Here is a 15122-nt window from a genome sequence, read left to right as displayed (position 1 = left end):
TCTGTATGAGTTGTGAAGCATGATTCAGACACACTGAATGGCCAGAGCAGTTGCCACTAAGATACAATCCACAGTGTGTGTCCATCTAAGGCTACCACTTAAGTCTGGGACTGTTTCTACAGCTCTTGAACAGGATTCTCCCCAAATATGACCTGGAACAAGGTCATCCTCTTAAAGAGCTTAATGTTTCTGCATTCTTCAAAAGCAAGAACAAGATTAATATCACACCAAGACCCTATACACTTTATTCTTGCTCAGCATAAGAAAACTGTTTAGGCTAACAAAACACACATTAAGAGTCTACTTTGAAATACCTTTAAGATCAACGGTTTGTTACTGATACTTCAAGTGAGTCAAGGGGAGATACCAGGAACACTTCATGACAGCATGAAAAAAGTATTCATGCTGCAATTTCATATTCTGTAAAACTGAAACTTGAGTTTCACAGCAACTTGAAGGATCTGAACATATATTGGACTAGCCATACATTAACTACTGTATCAAGTTACTTTAAATAACTCTTACCCGTTCTAACATCCCAACAATATACTTGGTATCAGAAAACGGTCCTATTTCTTCATGACATCTTCCATAAACAATAGCCAATGCTTGCAGACATAAGCATTTCATATTCACTTTTGGGGTAAGTAAGAAGCGATGGTAGAGCTCATTGAAGAATTCATATCTAAGGAAGAGATGAGATTTTAGCAAAGACAACAGAGACCTTGGGAGTGAGATAAGACTTCAGTAATGGCTCACGATTTTTTGATTGCTCCGCTCTCTTCAGTTTCATCTTCTTCCAGTAGCAACCTTAGGTAATAATCCCCTATTTTTATTTCCTCAGAAAGGCACTCATATTTTACCTATAACATAAAACAGGTTACATAAGGAAAAACAATGTTTACTGTTAAGTTTTTGCTTGCATAAACTTTACTGCACTTGCTTGCATCAATATCCTCACCAAGGTTAGCAATCCTTTCAATAGTCTGAGGAAGACTGAAATACTTCACAAATCTGCAGTTAAAGTACACATCTGAGGAAAATGCTGCTGTAAGCTACCATTGCTTCCCAGAACAGAAATATCTGACGTTACTCAAGTTCCATCTTCCAGCCTCTAAGTAACTGATATCTATTTTTAGTAACTAAGCTTGGATAATATACGATGCATTCAATGACTCAAGCTTTAATGAGTAGTTATTCCACTGTAAGATATTTCACTCAGTGTTACTACAAGTATGAAACACCAGCATAACTTAATTACTAGCAGTACTTGATATAGTGCTAGGTAATTAAAGTCTAGATGCATCAGTATGCACAGCAAGAGGCTGAAGTGAAATTGCATAATGAGAACCATCATTAGCTTTGTAACAACTACATTAAATCTAGCCACATGCCTCAATGTTTAATGGTTTTAAACATTTGGCAAGCACCTCATTCAGAGGTACCTCTAACATACCACAAAAGCCACCTCTCTACAGTAGTTGTTCCTATCTATAGTTTGCAGACAACTTCATGTGGCCTTATGATAGTGATCTACAGATCTGACCATAGTACCCAATATAAAGAGGTCCTCTAAACTAGTAACCTTCCAGAGCAACCTCAAGCCACCATCCCCCCTGGCAAAGTGACATGTTTCACAGCTGGTGGAGAAGCCCTTGTCAACAATAAATAGTTAGCAGAAGTACTTATAGCATAGCCTGACAGCACAGTTTTTGCTTAAAAGCAAGCCTCAGAGAGCAGCTGTTCAAAGACCATGTTACAGAAGCCCCCATCAAGCCAGTCCCAAGGCATTCTGGGTTGTAACTACAGGAATGCTAAGTGATACGTTCCAGTAGCACAAGCCACAGGGGAGCACAAAGTGCAGATGGGAAGCCTGCTTTAGAGTAAGTTTCAAATCTGCACTTTTGATTCTGCCCCAGGTAGCACCTCTGAAGTACAGAGAAAGTTGAGACAGCAGACACCGAGCCTGGAAGTCCTGTATCTGACCCATAACTGAAGGAAGCTTTGAAGACTGAATCATCAGTTCCAAAATCACCAGTCCAAACCCAGACTTAGCTGTTCACTTCATCAAGTCTGCAGTTGTGTGATAGGGATAAAAGGAATAGGTAAAGTAGTTCCTCCTCCAATTACAATGGCTACTCTAGCAAATCTAAAAGAATCACCTATATGAGAATTGCTCAAAAGCAGCTGTTTACTCATTTCACTAGTATTCCTCTGCTTTAACAATAAAATTGTACTGTGACAAGGTTGGCATTGACAGTATCTAAGAATATCTTACGGTTTGAATTCAAGTACAGTCTTGTTTTGCTCTAGCATTATAAATGCTAAATATAAATATATAAATGCTCAAATCCATGTGGAACCATAACAGTACTAGAAACTAGAGTACAGGAATCTTTATTAGCATGCTGCTGGAAAATTTCTTTCAATTTGTTTTGAGAAAGCCAATTAGGAACACATCAACTCCTTCAGCCTGCAATACCATTTTGACTTTAAGTACTGCTGTTTCTAGAACATAAAAAATAGTAATCCTCAGTCTATAAGCTACAGAGGAGCATAGTTTTAACCACATAATCACTTGCTGGTTTGACAGGTCAGTATTTAACGTCCCTAGGATCGCACAGACGTGGTGGAAATAAACACCAGAAACTCACTATCAAGGAGTGAATTGTGAAGCTACCCAAAACAAGTCTCATGGAGCACACTCATGAACAAGTATGACTTGACAACAGCATAATACCAGCTTGTCTCTGTTCCTCTTATACAAGTGTAAAGGTTTCTCTAAAGCATTATTTGTCAGGCTGAAGAGGTTTCAGTCTTGCTAAGTGACACTAGACAATAATACCTGTCCATAGCCCTAAGGCCTAGCAGTTTATTCCATAACCAGGAGAATTGTAGCCTGCAGTCAGGGATTGTCAACACAAGATTCACTCATGTAGCTAGAGGCGTAAAAAGTGACATTTTAAGTAGCCAGATTTTCCATATACAAGTTCTAATACAGCGCATTATTTACCTCAAACTCCTGATGGTTCCATGAGATAACACTAGCACTGCCAAGTTCTCTGTCAATATTGAATGCTCTCATCTCAGACTCAAGAGTATCCCTCAGTTCTTCCCGTGTTTTGAAGTTCCAAATTAAGTTTGATCTAGTATGGTCCTGAAGAAATCTAGAAAAAAAGTTACATAGTGTAAAACCTTCAAACATCATCTGAAAGATCATCTGAAAGCCAGACAAGAATCAGCTAGCAAGCTAGAGAAGACTGGCATTATCGAACTTTATTAGAATAATTAGAAAGCCCTGGGTAGTGGTCTCTAGTTAGTTAGAAGAACTACGGTTGTTTGCTTGTATAGTGTTTTCATTGTTATGGAGGTGAGCATAGAACAAAGCATGCCTGTTGTCATCTCTTTTGGCTCAATTATCTGCGTACTGCTGACAAACAAGAGACTTACTTGCAAGCTATTCACTGTAAGGCAGTAAGGGCTAGAGGTGAACAACCCAAGAGAGCAGACAGGCACATACCCAGTGTATGTTTTGAACAAAAACAGTAGTTCATGCTGTAAAAAAGTTCTCAAACATCACAAGACAGTCAGTGGACATTACTCAGTGACAGTTATAAACCAGCATTTGGATCCAGAGACTGACTAAGAGCAGTACTTTAACATTCAAGGTTTAAGAGCATGCAAATCTTCCTTTTATGCAATATTTGTGTAGGGACAGACTACATAATTTGACTTTTAGAAACATTAAGCACCACTCAAGTCTTTTGAACAGTCAAGCGTTATTAAAACATTCCTCAAACACTCCTAGCCAGAGAGAAGTGATACTCCCTTTTTTCAGGCAGAAGCCCCTCCCTTTTCAACTTTGACAGCTGTGAGAACTCACATGTAAGCAAGCTGCATTTAGGATTTGGGGCAACACCTAAAATACAGTATAGACAAATGTTTTCTCTCTGTCAGCCTTTAGTTCATTTTTATTCCAATTCAAGTTAAAAGGTATCAAGTAGCTCACAGGTTGATGCACCAACACACTACAGTGATTTTCAGTGCTACTTTTCTTTACTCTTCAACATCACGCGGATCTGCATTTGCAACTTGTTGCTCGCTTTTTGACTCACAGAAAAAAGATATAGCTTGACAATGCTTGAGAAGCTTTCCAAATTCCCCTCCCCTTTTCTAAGCAAAAAATCCTTACATAGCTTACAGTTTCATAAGTTTCTGTCATAAAGCACTTACACCATTTCAAAGCAGGCATCAACTGGAAACAATCCACAGGAATTCCGATATTAACAAAAACATCCAGCCAATAACATCTGACTCCACCATATTAATCTTAGTATTTTACCTGTAATAGAAGAGATCCCAGTTTGCTTCTATTTTTATTCTTTGCCGTCGTTTCCTTAATATCACTGGCTTTTGAATAACGTTCTGCAAAAAAGACAAATGTAAGAAATTGTAAGAAATCAATACTAAGAAAGAATCCCCGTTTTCCCTTTAAAATAAAGGGCTTGGATTTCTTATTCCTTGAAAAGCTGTACTTTAGGTTAAGCCTCATTAACAAGGTCTCTTTTTAGTAAGCAGTAGCAACAGACTTTCACTAGTGTTATTTACAACAAGCTAAATCATGCCAGAGAAACTTTCAGCTGTTTAACAAGTCATTCCTTTAAAAGCAAGTTATCCCTCCCTGAGAAAAGCTTAGTTCCCATCACCACAAGCACTCTGTGCTAGCACAACTGCCAGGATAAGCCAATATTGAATATACTTCAAGATACCGTATTTCACATAAACTGATCATGCAAGACAACAGTACTTTTAACACTGAGCTAAACAAGCAAGCAGAGCTTTAGAAGACTGGCATCCACAATAAGACCAGCAGCTCCAAAGCCAACAGAGCGAAAAACCACACAGGACTGCTTGCTCTTGAAAAGGAAATAACTGAAGCAAGTCGCAGAAACATGTCACAAGCCTGACTTGGCCACTGAAAGGTTCCCTAGCTTGCTCAAGCATTAAAATCAGTGTTATACTCTACATGCAAGCAAGAGTGAGCAACATAATCCACACACATGGCTGAAATATACAAACTCACCATATTGTTTCTGTCCTGATTGTAAAAGCAAATTAGAAGAAAAGAGAAAAGGAACATTTAACAAGCCACAGCCATTGAACTAATTCAAAGTGGTAATAACCTTGCCTACTAACCCTTTCCAAGCTACACTTGCATACATTTAGTGCAAAATTAAACAGCTCAGGACTCTGGACAGAAAAACAGTCATTTAAAATCAGTATATAGATGAGATATTTAAAAAGATGCTGCAAACACTAATACTGCAAAACATCCTCAAGTGCAATTCATCCTTCCATCACCATTTTCCACATTTTCACATTAAAACTTCGCGTTGAATCTAGGTCACCATTATTTCACAAAGAGTAACTGTCAATTCTGCACCACAGTGTGCATCAAACTTGATCAATATTTTACAAAGTTAAGGTTTTCCCAAATTCAAGCTTATTGTTGCACCAGATCAAGTATAACGAGAGGTGTGATCAATACTTCACATTCTTTTTTCATCCTTCCTCACATATAAGGAAGAAATAGATTGCTTCCATTTCCCGAACATAAGAACAAGTTTAGTCACGACACTAAAGAAAGTTAAGAAATGCGTCTCACTATTCAACACTTGTCATGTTCTGTCTGACAAAACGAAAAAAGGAGACCAACGGTATCCCCTTATCTCATATCAAAACAGTCACTTATCACTTCCATCTCAACCTTGATTTGATGCATCATCTTTTGTAATTTAAGCACTGAAATACTTGACTTGCTGTGCTGCTTTGCCAACCTTAAGGGGATTATGACTGACCAAGAATTTGTATTGCTGGAAAGCCCACTATTCAAGATTATTCTGAGCTTCGGGTAGGTTCTAGAACTAAATACCACCACATACAACGTGCATCATTTCAGATGCAAAGAATATCTATGGTTTCTTCCAAATGTAGTCTAAAGGCTGTTTTTGCCAGGTTTCCAGGAATTTCCTGTTCTCCCATACAATCATCATGGAAGAGATGCACAAACTGCACTCAAATTTGGTTAGGTTAGCTAGAACAAGTTAAAACTTAACACGAGCTCAATGTATTCTTTAACCTACCCTACATTCTCCCCAGAACCCACCTCTAATCAGATGAAGACCAGTAAGAGGTAGAAAATCTAAACAGAAGAATGAAGCTTCTCACATCCGCACACTTCTATTACTGTGAACTTTATTCTGATTTCAGCGGAGTTGTCAGTATTCCTCTCTATACTTACTTAAGTTGTTAACAGAGAGCTTAAAATACTTACCTCTTTTTGAGCTATGCCCATTCTATCTCTCCAGTGCATCAAGACTAGATCCACCTTCTCTTTGGCAAATTTTTCGACTTCCTTTGCAGCTTTTCCAGCTAGCCGCTGCCACTCCGGCACTTTATTAAACTTGCCATACTGATCCTGCAGAAGAAATCCCACTGGTTAGTTGCAGGTCTATCAACATGTTTGATACAGATCAGTGTAATACTCGAGCTTCTGTATCGAAAGAGTCTCCAAGACTGTATACGTAGAGAACGGAGGAGGTAAAACAGCTATATTTACTTACAGTTGCAATTTTTAAGTTATCTCTCACATGCATCCTATCAGTATCTTTTTCAGGAACAGGATCAGTACTGTCAAGGTATGCCAGCAAACCTGGTGGCTAAAAACATTGAAAAGCAGTGTGAACACAGCTGTGACTAACAGAACAGAAAACATTACATTAGGCAACAAGGTATTTTCTTTAAATTGGCCGATTTCAAAACGGAAAAAATATTCTACTCTCAAGGAAGTAAAGCTGCAGCAGCTTTTTGCTTGTATTAGTGAAATACCAACATCTTTAGCAGAACATTAAAGAGAGGCACATAATTAAGCTTTGGTACAGTGGAGCTCTTTTGTCTATATCCCATTTCTTAAAGGAGCACTTAATGAAACAAATGGCTGCAGGAAGAGAGGAGTTGACCCTGCAGCAGTATAGAGGGGAATGAACACTGTAACACTAGAATCTATGCACATCCTCTGATAATGGGGCTGAGTGCTACACATGACATTAGAGAAGTCTCATTTGACTAAGCCTTCTAGAAATCAGTGGCCAAGATCAGGACAGTCTGCTCTGCCAACAATCAAAGAACTGCAATTTTGAATTTAAAGTGGCATTTTTCTGTACTTAGTAATTCCTTACAACACTATTTGACAAACTATTTTCACTGAAGCAACTTAAAAGAACTTTTCAGAAAAGCTGTATGACCGAAAGAACACAGGAGGCAACCAGTGTGTAAACTTAACAGCATTATAAGCAACCAAGCTGGACAGGCCTGCAAGCATAAAGAGAACTGCTGTCTTACCTCTTATAGGCACTAAGCATTGAACACTGTTTACCTTGTTTCCTGCATTTTTGTTCTTTCAATAAAGAAAGATATGTTAAGTTTTGTGTTGAGCACTCTTTTTAAGAGTGACTGGAAAGTCATAGAACACTAAGAACCTGAGATACTTTGTACTAGCCTATCAATATCCTTCAAACAGCAGATGCCAGACTTCTGATCTTGCAGGTTAGACATCCACACTTTGGAGGGCGAAGGGGATGTTTTCCACTATGTAGCCTGTCCCAAGTTTTCTATTACTGCAGGCAGTCAGATTTCACTCTTTCCCCAGTTCACACCCCATTTTTACTCACCAAAATACGTTTCAACAGGTTCATTGCAGTTTTGTTCTCAGCTGTCCAGAGGCCAACCAAATGTCTACTTAACTGCCTGAAAAAGCCATTGAAATGAACAAACTGCAAGTCAGTATTATATACAGCTTTATAAACCACTGAGTTTATACCCTTACCATGCCAGTGAAATGAAGATGAGCAAGAGTTTTGTGGTCTTGAGTGTGTAAGAGCACAAAGCAATATATTGTTCCAGTTCAAGTATAAAGCATGCTGAGCATAAAGTGTTGCCTTTAAAACGTTCTAGTGAAGTTAGTGGAACGGTAGCAGCACATGCTTGTTGATCTAGACCTCAAAAGAACACTTGAGCAATAGAGCAGAAACTAAATATTTAATTTAGAAGTGTAAGCTTATCCAGTTAATCTTCAGTTACAGCTAGGGTTAAGAACTTGGTGGCTTTTTGACTCTTAACTGCTCTACTTGAAGACCTTAATACCAGTTATTGGTTAGGAAAGCCTCTTTTGGAAGCCTGCCTTTATGCCAACTGACAGTTTCTGCCAACGGTCATTGCTAGGGTTCTAACGTGTTGAACCAAAGCATCACTTAAAAGCAGGTAGTAAGTAGCTTCAAACAGAACTAGTATGCTGGAAGGTTTCATGCTGGCTCTCTCCTGAATGAGATAGTGGCAACAAGTTTCACTGGTTACTACATTGCTTTAGCAAATCCTTTAGCACTTCAGGAAGGTGTAGCTATAGCCTCAATAACCTTATACTGGGGGAATTAATTGAATTATCACTCATATCCTCTTCAGCATGCCCTCAGGCCCAGTCTTAGCGCTCACAAGTTCTACTCACTGTTGAGTCCATAGAATGACTTCTGTACAATTAGACTTCTCTCAGATGAGATGGGTGACCCTAACTGCATGCAAGATGTCTGAGGTGTGCACACCAAGATTTATGCAGTTATATAATAAAGTTGAGCCTTTTTGCAAGTTCCAGACATTCTACTTGCTTTTTCTTTCTCTGAATATTTTCAGGGAAAAAAACAACTTGAGCCTTTTGTGAGCAAACTCCCATTTTGGCTGCAGTCTCAGATGAAGTTTTCTCCACTTAAACGTACCAGCTGCTGAAGATATCCTCCTAAAGAACTGCAAGTTTTCTTCCCTGAGCTCCCAGTGTTTCCAGTATTAACTAAGCCATTACTTAAGACTTTTTAAACATAATATATCAAGCAAGACTGACATACCTATTTGTAAGCATCCTCTGATCTGTGCTTATTGTAAACATAGCAGTGTGCAAGTGACGAGGTAAGGCACCTTCACTGAGGGCAAGATCTTGCATTTTGGTAGCAATCTCTTTGTCTCCTTCCTTTGGAAACAGGGCAAGATGATTACTAGAGAAAGAATCTTAGTTAAGCTGCTTTTATCTTAGTCTACAGTTCCGAGACCTTCTTGACCATCAACTATGTCAATTAACATCAAAAAGCCAGAAGCCACAATATAATGGGCTTTAAATGCAAGTTAACTGCAAGTTCTCAACAGCAAGTGACCAGAGTTGTAGTAAAGCCAAGGACCAGATAATTGGTAGTCATATCTATGAGGACAGTAACTTGATAGGGTAAGATGCATTACACATCATCAGATCAGGATATTGGTCATACATTTATAATACTTCCACACTGCAACTACAAGTTAGGATTGAAAAATGACAACCACAAGTAATTGTTTGTTGCCTGACTTTGGTCAATAGGAACCATTTCTAAGAATAATAAGTGGTGCTCTTTGGTTTAGACAGTGACATGGATAAGAGTCGCTCATCCAAGGTATGTTGGTTGCAATGAATAATTAAAAACAAACTTTCATTGCATTTTTACTCAGCCAAGTCCCACTATGGTTCAAATGATAGGAGTCACAGTAGACAGAATAGTAACTTTTAGCTAACATTATCTGACATATGAGTGGAAACTTGCAGGTTTATAACACCTCTATTTCAAGTGTTCATTCACTTCCATTCCAAGAAAGCACTAGATACAATTCAGATGCATAAGCCATTGTGACACGAGACACTAACTTAAGACCTGAATTTCAACACTGGAAGTGTCTAGAGTCAGTTAGCAAGGTCACCCTACAATGATCACGAGCAGCCCTCCAGAAGTATGGACTTGGCCCATGCATCATGATGTAGCTCTGGTATGGAAACTATCAAAGCAAAATCCTTCGTTGAAGCAGAAAGAACAAGAACAGAGGCTGACATCACTAGCTTGCTCTGCAACACTGCTGTCTGCAAATCCCAACCCCATTCCATCTGGCAGCGTATCAATAAAGTCCCAAGAAACATGGCTTCTTCTCCTTGAGAGTTTCTTTTAACATGCAAGACAAGTCTAGTGGTTCTGAAGTATGTGACTGAGCTACATACAACATTAACAGCCAAACCTTGACTGCAGTATGAGAACATGCAAGACACTACCTAACATCTCAACTCACATGCCTTCCAAACCCTCAAGTGCAAAACAAAGCAAGTTGCTATATTAAAACACTCACAATTAAGCTAGCGTTCTGTTCCTCACCTTCCCCCCCCCCCCAAAGAGAAGCTAATGTAACATAAGTAGCTACTGCTGGTAAGACAATATTGACATTACGCTTCTAAAATAGGCAATACGTATTTACTATGCTATCCCAAGTAACACTGCTGAAATCTCACCTCTATTATTGCCTTCATCACCAAACCTGCTCCTTTCACAATTGCCATGGAAGGGTGCTACAACAGAAAGTTGACAAAAATTGAGGTGCAAAATTTGAAGATTAGATCTGTATGATGCATTCTAACTCCAACTACAGGCAAAAATTCATCTAAGTTTTGTGAAAGCTAGCCCCATGTTCCAGGAAGTGTTCCTATCCTATACTTTCAAACAAGAATGTCGCATGCAACTATTAGATGGACTTCCTGGCACCAAACAGCACTATGCACCAGAGAAGCTGTAATAGTGCTGGGGAAGCTGTGACATGACAGGCCAACACCAAGAAGTAGAAGAGCACGCTAGCTGTTCTGTTTGTGTTTGGTTGATTTTTTTCCTTTAAACTTCTTTTGGGGTGTGGGTAGAGGTGGTTAAACCAAAAGAAAGCGCAGGTATTTTAGCTAAAAATCCTCTTCAGTAGGAAGAGTGAAAATTTCCCCCGTGAAAATTCTGGGGAGTTAGTCTTGTAACTAACTCTTAGTTACTCAGAGAGAAACTGAGCTGACAGATTCTCCAGAGAGCAAGATCTGTGCATCTGCTGAATCTAGTTTAATACTTAACTTGTATTTTAAAGTGTTCCCAGAAACATCTTAGATTCTCTATTTTACAATGATTCAGCATATCATTCACTACAGGATAACCACCTCAAGCCAACTTGAAGCTAAAGCAACAGGCCAAAAAATTTATTAAGGTGGAAAAGATTTAAGTACATTAGCCAGATAAACAGTAGACAAACTCATCCTTCAGTAGAACAAGAAAAATTACAACTCACTGACTACTTAAGGCCTCTGATAATATATATTTGACATTATAAGCTGTTAACACTAGAGTCCCCTCTAAGAAATTGAGATCAGTAGATTATCTATTTTAAGAATTACTTCAATCCTGCTACTGCTTATTTCACACATCAAAAGAAAAAACAACAGTTGAAGTCTCACCTGAAAGAGCTTAAAGAGCGTTCTTCCATTAGATGCCACCATTTCTAACAACATGTCAAACTGCTGCCCTTCAGTAGTCTCACTATATGGAGCACATAGGGCAAATGTCAGGAAGTCCAGAAGTGAACTAATTACTAGGGCACCTGTCCCATGATCCTGAAATTAGAAGACAAACACACTATACAGAAAGTGTTTCTCCCCTGACTAGGGTATTCATGCAAGTTTTACTCAGCACTCATGATGCTAAAGGTGCTCCTCCTTGTCATAGCATGAAATAATTGACAACTGAAAATACAAGTTCAAAATATACAAAAGCACTGCCTTATGACTCAGACTAATGACACAGTATCAGCTCCTAGAGCATACCAGAGACTTATGGCCACATACATCAGTGTACTGCAATTTTTTTTTTCTAGTTTTAAGCCCATAAGTACCAATTCACGCTACTCTTTGCTATATATGGAAACTGGATGTTGCTTTTAACTATGTCTGCATGTTTAATGACACTCCTAAGTTCTTCAGTATAGACAGCCATATTTCTAACCTGCCCAGACCCAAAGCAATCTAGAACAAGTTTCAGTGTTAAACAGCCGTATTTTCTGTATTTTGATTCCAGGAACTAAGACAATATAGTTAAGTATGTTCAAAATGCTTTGGCATTAATTAGGAAAAACAGTTATAAAAACCATCCATTTCAAAATCTGACTTACCACATGGGAATTGAATTTCTCTAGTAGGTTTTCTAGAAACTTCTTTGAAAAAAGAAGGGAAGCTTTGTTCAGCTGCTCCTGTCTCAAGTCATAGTCATCATGCATGGGCTATAAAAAAAGTATTCACAATACAGTCACATTTCAACCCTCAATTCTTAACAGCTGTAGTCCAAAAGCCACACACTGAATCCAGAAAAGCTCATACTACAGCAGCTTCAAGTTCACCAGGAAACCACTGTAGCACAAGTTACTTTATATTTGAGTACATTGCAAGTTGAAGTGCAGTCCCTATTTCTACATCTTTTAGTCTGCAGTTCACACCTATCTACAATTTAATACTTACACACATAAGAGCACAAAGCATGTCAATAGATGCATGGGTTACTCCATCATTGTTCCTTTTGAGGGCTTTCACAACCTTCATTCCTAATCGTTCTCGAAACCTTTTGAAAGGGGGGAAAAAAAAGCAAAACCACCAATTTTAGAGAGAGAGAAAAGAGATCTTAGTTTTAATACAGAAGTCCAATCATAGAAAAGTGGCCTGTTCCCACTGTATTTGGCAAACGAGAACCCTGAAGTTTACAAAACTTGATATTCTTTGGCAGAACACAGTGTTAGACTTCATTGTTAACAATATGCTGAGAGCACATTCACGAAAACAGAGTATATTTGTATAGTTACAGCATAGTGATAGTACAGAATACTTCACAAAAAACACACAGAACCTTATAAAGGTCTCAGGCTATGTATGTTACTTTTCACATCATTCAGCTGCCCCATCATCTAAAGTCAGAAGTGTTCTGAAAAATTTCATCTGTAGAAGAATGTTGAGCAGTTTTTCCTGTTTCCTTATGTTAGCCAGTTAAGACAAAATCCCAGAAGCCTGTACTTACTGTAGGAGTACAACTCAGCTTTCTAACATCAAGTTTTATCTTGTGTTGAACTGAAGATAGTAATGGCATCAACATACTTTAAAAATTGTGGAACTGACTACTTCAAGGACACTTGAAGGTGCATTTTAGAAGTATTTTGACTAGGAAACAAATCTAAACTACACTTGACTCTTAAGGGAGAGGATATTTAAGAAAAACATCAGATTTACATATCAATTATAAGTTGGAATTCTTAATATACAATAAAGCCTGATGACAGGCTCATTCTACTAGATGCAATGCTGTACAGAGCCTTTCAGAAGTGTTTCTTAGGCCATATTCTCAGTTTTAAAGATCAGGTATAAAAAGCCCAAGAATTGTTTTCACCTACTGCTTCTGAGCTCAAGAGACTTCTCACTTACTTTGGAAGCTGAGTAAAGGCAAGGAAGCCTGCTTTTGAAGCCACTAATCTTCTTACTGCTTGGAATTGGCTTTCAAGCTCTGCATTAGATGCTGCAGTATCTCCTTCTTGTGAGAGCAATGCTGTTATGGCATTATTAATGAGTTTCTCCTTGTTTTCCGAGAACAGACCCTAGTTAAGAAATATGAGTTAATATTTATGCATTAACAACATAATCAGAGGATGGGTAAGGGATTTATTCTTACATCTTGTGTAACTGCATGTAGTACTCCACTGTAGGAAATGTTAGCATTGAACCTGAACACAGCATCTGCAAAGTTACCATCTGGAAGAAGACATAAAAGTTAAGTACACAGCTTCTGACTAAGCATTTGGATATTTAAAAGAACACTATAAAACCACATAATAAGCATTAGCTTACTTGGAGGAGCAGCCAAAAATCTGAGATGAAGGCTCTCTACTTCTTCATCTACAGGCATACTGAGCAATCCCCAACGCTGTCCTTTGTGCGTGGAGGTCATTTTCACACACACATCTCTGTTACCAGAGGCTCTAACTCCATCCAGCAAGCTAGCTAGGAGAGAATCTCTGGGTTGGGAAAAAGACACGCCAATAAAAATTAGATCAAAAAAATGGTGCCAAAGAACAAAGAAGAAAGATAGTCAAAAAAAGAAATCAAGCACAAGATGAACAGCAGCAATACTCTGAATCTCCACCAAGACTAACAGCTACCCCTCTGGAAGAAATCTAATTTTCAAGTGCTCCTTTATTCACTGTAAGGACAGAGCTGTTTTACACCACATGTAGACAGCTGCAGCCTTTCACTTAAAGGATCAATTCCAGATTACCTGTGAATGTGTTACATGTGTTGCAAGTCAATTCCTCCCCTTGCTTTCTGCAAAACCTCACTCAGCAGGATTACACTGCATTACAACTACAAGTGCAGGATGGCTTTTCTGTTGGTTGTTTTAAATAGAATCAACTAAGACCATGTCAAGCAGAGAGCTCAAAGGCTTGGCAGCCTTCACATTTCAACACTCCTTACACCATGTTTTCTTTCAATTTCTCATATATACAGCCTAACCAAGCACATACATACAGCAAGATTGCTTAGAAGAAACAAGATGTATTTAACTGTCCAACACCTTTATGGGGTCATCAGAAAACTTCAGGACAGATTGACTTTAAGTTTAGATACATATAAAGGGAAGAGATTTAGATGCTGTAACACATCTTGGATTTGTAAGTCGCAGACCACTAGAACATCAAGGCTTTAAGTTAACACCTCCAAGGGTCACAGTTTATGGAAGCTGAGACTAGAAGGACAGCAATGGCAACTTTCATTTGAACTCATGACCCGCAGGAGCTCCAGTTACCTTTCTGTTGAAGAGTATTTCCGAATTTGTCCTTTGATAAATTCAATGGTAAAAAGCTGGGGATTTTCAGAGTCACATACTATTGCAAATACCTAAAAAGAAGAGATAAGGATCACATTCACAGAGCCATGTTGTTTTTCTACTCCATAAACTAAGGCCATCTAATGTACATCAAATTCTTATTATTAGAGCTTCTACTTGAAGATCTACTTGAAGAGTTGTTAAAAAAAAAAAAAAAAGCTCGCCTCTTACCTCGCCTAAAGGTTTCAAAGTTGCAATGTTATAGGTAGCTGGATCCCGTTCAACTAAGCAAGCTTCTGTAAGAGCTAGTACTCTTTTCACAGGTTCCTTAAGAAAAAGGGCATG

At 38.5% G+C, this 15122-nt stretch overlaps 1 protein-coding gene across 4 annotated transcripts in view; it reads right to left on the bottom strand.

Moving 5' to 3' along the window:
• DNAJC13 (DnaJ heat shock protein family (Hsp40) member C13) overlaps nucleotides 1–15122 on the bottom strand; it is a 56006-nt gene that overhangs the window by 25485 nt on the left and 15399 nt on the right. For 3 of the 4 annotated variants that reach the window (XM_050709249.1, XM_050709250.1, XM_035549823.2), the window contains 18 exons: nucleotides 15009–15104; nucleotides 14757–14848; nucleotides 13802–13968; nucleotides 13626–13705; nucleotides 13382–13551; nucleotides 12431–12530; nucleotides 12088–12195; nucleotides 11378–11533; nucleotides 10406–10462; nucleotides 8952–9073; nucleotides 7731–7806; nucleotides 6624–6719; nucleotides 6335–6478; nucleotides 5084–5098; nucleotides 4343–4425; nucleotides 3014–3167; nucleotides 760–863; nucleotides 526–685 (listed from right to left, as the gene is read on the bottom strand). In XM_050709249.1, the coding sequence (XP_050565206.1) occupies nucleotides 526–685; nucleotides 760–863; nucleotides 3014–3167; nucleotides 4343–4425; nucleotides 5084–5098; nucleotides 6335–6478; nucleotides 6624–6719; nucleotides 7731–7806; nucleotides 8952–9073; nucleotides 10406–10462; nucleotides 11378–11533; nucleotides 12088–12195; nucleotides 12431–12530; nucleotides 13382–13551; nucleotides 13626–13705; nucleotides 13802–13968; nucleotides 14757–14848; nucleotides 15009–15104 (1980 nt within the window). The remainder of the gene's footprint in view (nucleotides 1–525; nucleotides 686–759; nucleotides 864–3013; nucleotides 3168–4342; nucleotides 4426–5083; nucleotides 5099–6334; nucleotides 6479–6623; nucleotides 6720–7730; nucleotides 7807–8951; nucleotides 9074–10405; nucleotides 10463–11377; nucleotides 11534–12087; nucleotides 12196–12430; nucleotides 12531–13381; nucleotides 13552–13625; nucleotides 13706–13801; nucleotides 13969–14756; nucleotides 14849–15008; nucleotides 15105–15122) is intronic. The other variant, XM_035549824.2, reaches the window with a different exon arrangement.

Source organism: Cygnus atratus, chromosome 2 (genome assembly GCF_013377495.2).
Source record: "Cygnus atratus isolate AKBS03 ecotype Queensland, Australia chromosome 2, CAtr_DNAZoo_HiC_assembly, whole genome shotgun sequence".
Classification (NCBI taxonomy): Eukaryota; Metazoa; Chordata; class Aves; order Anseriformes; family Anatidae; genus Cygnus; species Cygnus atratus.
Note: the sequence above shows the minus strand (reverse complement) of the source record. Positions and strands in the feature narration are given on the sequence as shown.